The sequence below is a fragment of the Trifolium pratense genome, linkage group LG1 (assembly GCF_020283565.1).
Source record: "Trifolium pratense cultivar HEN17-A07 linkage group LG1, ARS_RC_1.1, whole genome shotgun sequence".
NCBI classification, from domain to species: Eukaryota; Viridiplantae; Streptophyta; class Magnoliopsida; order Fabales; family Fabaceae; genus Trifolium; species Trifolium pratense.
In genome coordinates this window covers 5,720,439-5,726,383 of record NC_060059.1, presented here as the reverse complement: position 1 = coordinate 5,726,383, position 5,945 = coordinate 5,720,439, and the positions used below count along the sequence as shown (strand labels likewise).

Below are 5,945 nucleotides of genomic sequence, written 5' to 3'. Positions count from 1 at the left end.
ATGAGGAATGCCAATTTGTACGGGAGATATGACTGCGCAGCCAGGGCATGGATGTTGATGTTGGTTGGATGTACCATTCTGGATGACAAGAGTTACACACGTGTGGATGCCAAATGGCTAGTTAGGTTTAGTGATTTGTCTACATGCCATACATTTTTCTGGGCCAGTGTTGCATTGGTTTGTTTATACGATAACTTGAACGATGCATCCATGTTTTCTACAAGGGCCCTTGCAGGGTATGCGACACTTCTTCAGGTATGTGACACTCACTACAAAGACATAATTTAAATGTTGCGTAATTAAACTTTTTTTCTCTTTGTTGTGTAATTTTTTTTTATCTTTGTTGCGTAATTTAATTTTTTTCTCTTTGTTGTGTTGTTAACAATTTTGTTTTTTCTTTGTTGCGTAATTTAATTTTTTTCTTTTTCGTAACAGGGTTGGATTCACGAGTATTTTCCTACCCTTGGTAGGCGGGCTGCGTCGGGACTTAATTGTGATGATCCTAGCTTTCCTCGAGGTATGCGGTGGATGTATAAGCAGGGGAAGACCAAGCTTCCCGAGTATCGACCTATTTTGGATGCACTGACCCCTGATGACGTGATATGGCGTCCGTTTGAGATTCATACAGGTAGCATTCCTTTTGATCTGATTACTCTGTATAGTGGTTATCTGCGTGGGTGCACGGTAGTTCCTTACTTGCCCGAGAGGTGTATTAGGCAGTTTGGATATGTATAGTATATACCACCACCACCTCTAGCTCCTGCCTATGCTGCTATTGATAGCGACTGGATTGGTTATCACGCGTCCGTTGATCGGATCCTTCAGTCGACACGTCCAGTGACATATGCTTATGAGACTGCACCTGATTACTTGTCCTGGTACTATAGGGCATCACATCCTAGAATGTGTCGCCCTGTTGATGGACCACATGGAGCACCACCAGTTCCACAATATGCACCTGCACCAGATGCACCAGTACACGATGCACCAGCAGAAGATGCACCCGTTTGTTTTTTGCACTGGATGGTCCGTGTTATTGTAATGTTTTTTTTTAACACTAGTTTATGTACTTTTATTTTTAGATTGTGTACTTTGTTGAACTATTTTTACTAGATTGTGTACTTTATTTAGATTATGAACTTTATCAATCAAATGTTTTTTTGTACTTCAATACATTATTTTTTGACACAATGAACGTTACTATAGTAGGCATTGCACTTTATTGACTGTTCATAATAACAAATTTAGATATTTGACAAAACATAAGTAATATAAATATTTGACATAAAATAAACAATTAAAAATATGTAATATTTAATTAATTGACATAAAATTAAAAATTATTCAACAGACATAACACCACTAGGAGGTTTCACCGGAGGATTTAGAAGTTGCCAATATTGTAGCCGTCCGTTTAAGTTTGACATCCAAGACCTTGCATCACGTGAACAAAATTTCTTCCAATCAGCTGTAACTTCGGGCAACGGAAACCCCTTTGACATGTTTACCGGAACCCAATGATTTCCATCGACAAAACCAATACAAAAAAAAACCTTGCTGAAGAGGAATATGAAGTCATCATAGGAAAGAAAGTCTTACTAGGTTTACCCAACGTGACGAAAACGACATTATACCTATTTGCTACCAAGTAACCCATAGCAGGTATGGTGAACCATCTATTTGCTACCAGCGAATCTCTCACAACCTGCAAACCTTGTTTGAATAATTTCTCATACAAACTGTTATTATTTCTAAGCTCTTCATCTAACTCCCGACGGACGATGGACCAACCTTCTTCTGTGTAACCAAGTAAAGATGCAACAGCTCTAAAACCACAATTTCCATCTTCAAGCACATCAGTAATGTCAACAATATGTGGATGTATATGATTAGGAAATTGCCCCCAAATACTTCTGAGATGTCAGTTTTTTAGACATCTGAGATAGTTGTTTCTGAGATGGTTGAGACTGTTGCTTCTGAGAGGGTTGAGATAGTTCCTTCTGAGATGACTGAGATTGTTGTGTACACAACCTCTTCGATGTACCTAGATTTATGTAAAAACAAAAAAAGTTGAATATATAAAAATAGAATATAGAAATAGAAATATAAGCAATAACTATATTATAAAAAAATAAATTAGTCACCTTGTGAATCACCATATTTTCTTTCAACATGTTCAAAGTATGATGGATCACGATACACAATCATAACCCTTTAGTGCTTTGCCTTTATCTTTGTTCTTCACTCCTCCTCTGGTTTTTATTTTTTCAGGTAGTGGACACTGTTGGGTTTTTGTATATTGGCTACATTTTGCAAAAAACATATTTTAGCCAAGTGTTGAGACAAGTGTGTTGACCCCAAGTGTTGTGACAAATGTTGGGACACTTTGGAACAACACCTGACTCTGTATCGTGCGCGCCAGCTAGCGGGTTTAAATTTCTACTCAATCTTTTGAAGATCTGTTTGAAGAATTATTTCAAGGTTTCTTACAGAGGAAGGCGCACGTGTTTAATGTGTTTCATGAGGCAGCCAAACCCTAGTTTTATTTTCCAAAGGAATTATATTTTTGGAAAATATATTTTTGCGTTTCAAAAATATAACTATTGTTTTCAAAAATATATCACAGCTGCCGCAATTCTAGAAGCCCTAATTTTGTCTTGAAGCCCAAGTCGTTCTACTACTATAAATACGAAGGCAAGCATATGGTTTCAAGCATCTAAAATCGTGTTCTTACAAAGCGTGTGTCTTAGGATTTTAGAGTGTTAATTGTGAGCCTATCTTGTGTCTCATTGATGCAAGCTTAGGACCTGAGTGTTATTGAGTTGTAAGTGTGAACTTCTCCTAAGCTTTGAAGTACGGAGATTGTTCTATTGTGTTGTGTGGTTTACTCGCAAGCTTTTAAGCAAGAGTGAATCCTAGTTTCTTAGGAGTGTGTCTCCACCTGTTGTGTTCGTGGAATTGAATAGCAGCGCTGTCTGTGTTGCTAAGGTGGGAATTGGGACGGGGTCTCATATCTAGGAGTTCCTATGTAGAAGGGTCATTGGGTAGTGATTAAGTGAGAAGTTGTAAACGGGTGAGTTTAGCTTCGAAGTAATACTGCTGATAGTGGACTTCATTCCTGGATTGGTATCCCCCAGAGTAGGATTTAGGCTGAACTGGGTTAACAACTCTCGTGTGTTATTTACTTTACTGTTTGTGTTGTTTTATGTTATTTGCTCTGTTTATAGACAAGTGTTGGCGCACCAGTTACAACATCTGTCTACAACAGACAAGTGTTGCTACACCTTGAGCAACACCTGTCCACTGTGTGCCAGGAATTTCAATTGGCATCAGAGCAGGCACCCTGTTCTGAATTTTAGGGTGAGCTCCAGGGAAATCGTTTCTGGCAAGGATGGACAAAGAAGGAGGTTTTGTTACCAGACCACCTCTCTTGGTTGGCGCTTCAAACTATGACTATTGGAAGTCCCGCATGATGGCCTTCTTAAAACAAATTGATAGCAAGACATGGAAGGCAATTCTGAGAGGATGGACTCCACCTGTGAAGATGGACAAAGATGGTAAACCAACTCTTGAGTTGAAATCTGCTGAAGAATGGTCCAAAGAAGAAGATGAGCTTGCTCTTGCAAACTCAAAAGCATTATATGCGCTATATAATGGTGTTGACAAGCACATATTCAGACTCATAAAAAAGTGTGTCTGTGCTAAGGAAGCTTGGACAATTCTTGAGACTGTTCATGAAGGTACCTCTAAAGTGAAGCTGTCTAAGCTACAACTCCTAACAACTAAGTTTGAAAATCTAAGAATGAATGATGATGAAACCATTCAGGATTTTCACATGACCATACTTGATTTTGACAATCAATTTGATGCCTTGGGTGAAAAGATACCTGAAGAAAAGCTGGTAAGAAAAATGCTCAGGTCTCTACCTAAGAAGTTTGACATGAAAGTCACAGCTATAGAAGAAGCAAAGGATATCACAGATATGAAGCTAGATGAACTGGTTGGTTCACTACAAACCTATGAGGTAGCCACAAATGAAAAGATGGATAAGAAAAACAAAAGTATTGCTTTTGTTTCAAATGCTGAGGAAGAAGATCAACTGAGTGACACAGAATCTGAACAAAGCATCTCTGATGCAATGGTTCTTTTGGGAAAACAATTTAATAAGGTGCTAAAGAGAATGGACAAACGCTCTAAGACAGGTGCAGCTGACACTGGTCGCAACACTTACAGGAATTTCAGAAAACCTGTAACAGATGAGAAATCAGCTCCAAATAAAGGTGTTCAATGCCATGAATGTGAGGGGTTTGGTCACATTAGAAGTGAATGTGGAACCTTTCTGAAGAAACAAAAGAAGGGGTTAACTGTAACTTGGTCAGATGAAGATTCTGAAGGAGAAGCCGATACTGCAAAAGCTATACATGTATTGACAAGTGTTTGCACATCTGACACTGAATCATGTGAAGAAGAACTAACCTTTGATGAACTTGCTGAATCATATAAAAAGCTGTGTCTGAAGAGTGCAGAAGTCTGCAGAGTCTCTGAAGAGCAAAAAGAGACAATCACTAAGTTGCAAACTGAGAAAGCTGCTAATTTGTCAAGAATCTCTGAATTTAGTACTAAATGGGAAGATAGTTTAAAGATCATTGAGGAACAGAAGGCAACTATCATCAACTTAGAAGCTGACAAGATCAAACAACTGACTGAGATAGCCCATCTGAATGAAGAGGTAACTGAATTAAACTCTCATCTTGAGAATTTAAAGAAGCATGTTCTTAGGCTATTCAAAGGAAGTGATCTAGATGAAATCCTGGAAACTTTGCCTGCTCCTAGTAGATCCAAAACAGGCATTGGGTATGAATACAAAAATGTTAATAGGATTATGGATTACAACAAAGAAGGGAAATATATGCCTGAGATAAGTAAACAACCGTCTCCAAAAATGCATGACAGGATGTCGTCACACCTGTCTCCTAGACAGCAGAGACAAGTGTTGCCACATGTGGCACCACATCAGCAAAGATGGCAGAGACCTAGGTTTATACCTAGACCAAGAAGCAGGTATCATTCATGGAGATGTCATCACTGTGGAAGAAAGGGGCACATAAGGCCTTATTGCTACAAACTGTATGGTTATCCAAGTGAAATTCCACAAGAATCTGATCAATCCATCACTAAAACAAAGATGGAATGGAAGCAAAAAGATGATGCAACCAATACCAAGGAGTATACAACTGAAAGCAGTGGGAAAAGTTTGATTGCCCATACATCACTCAGAGCCTCATCAAAAGAAGACTGGTACTTTGATAGTGGTTGTTCCAGACACATGACTGGTGTTGAAAAGTATTTGAATGAAATAAAATCCTATGCCACAAGTTTTGTGACATTTGGAGATGGAGCAAAGGGGGAAATCAAAGGTATTGGAAGACTGATTGACCATGGTCTACCAAAACTTGAAAATGTTCTCCTTGTAAAAGGACTAACTGCCAATCTAATCAGTATAAGCCAACTATGTGATCAAGGCATGAAAGTCAACTTTACAAAAAATGAATGTCTGGTCAGCAATAATGAAGGAGACATCCTTATGAGGGGTGTTAGATCAAAAGACAACTGCTACTTGTGGATCCCTCTTGAAGAAGGTAATGTATCTACATGTCTCTTGGCTAAAAATGAAGAGGTTAAGCTGTGGCATCAAAAATTAGGACACCTTAACCTGAAGAGCATGAAGAGAGTCATATCAGAAGAAGCTGTCAGAGGACTACCAATCTTACAGATACAGGAAGGCAATATCTGTGGAGAATGTCAGATTGGGAAGCAAACCAAAGTGTCGCACCAAAAGTTGCAACACTTGTCCACCTCTAGAGTTCTTGAGTTACTACATATGGATCTGATGGGGCCCATACAAGTTGAGAGTCTTGGAGGTAAGAAATATGTTCTTGTTATTG

At 38.7% G+C, this 5,945-nt stretch overlaps 1 protein-coding gene across 1 annotated transcript; it reads left to right on the top strand.

Moving 5' to 3' along the window:
- Window positions 1-1,131, top strand: LOC123912968 (protein MAIN-LIKE 1-like). The gene is made up of 4 exons (XM_045963565.1): window positions 1-255; window positions 436-684; window positions 736-1,005; window positions 1,114-1,131. Exons 1-4 carry the CDS (start codon window positions 1-3, stop codon window positions 1,129-1,131), a joined length of 792 nt encoding a protein of 263 aa, XP_045819521.1.
- Window positions 1,132-5,945: the final 4,814 nt, after the last annotated feature.

Bases quoted from the DNA above. Each gene is read 5' to 3' on its own strand.
- LOC123912968 (XM_045963565.1), top strand. From the start codon at position 1: ATGAGGAATGCCAATTTGTACGGGAGATATGACTGCGCAGCCAGGGCA. The intron at 256-435 runs GTATGTGACACT...TTTTCGTAACAG, and splicing joins GGTATGCGACACTTCTTCAG to GGTTGGATTCACGAGTATTT. The intron at 685-735 runs GTAGTTCCTTAC...GGATATGTATAG, and splicing joins GTTATCTGCGTGGGTGCACG to TATATACCACCACCACCTCT.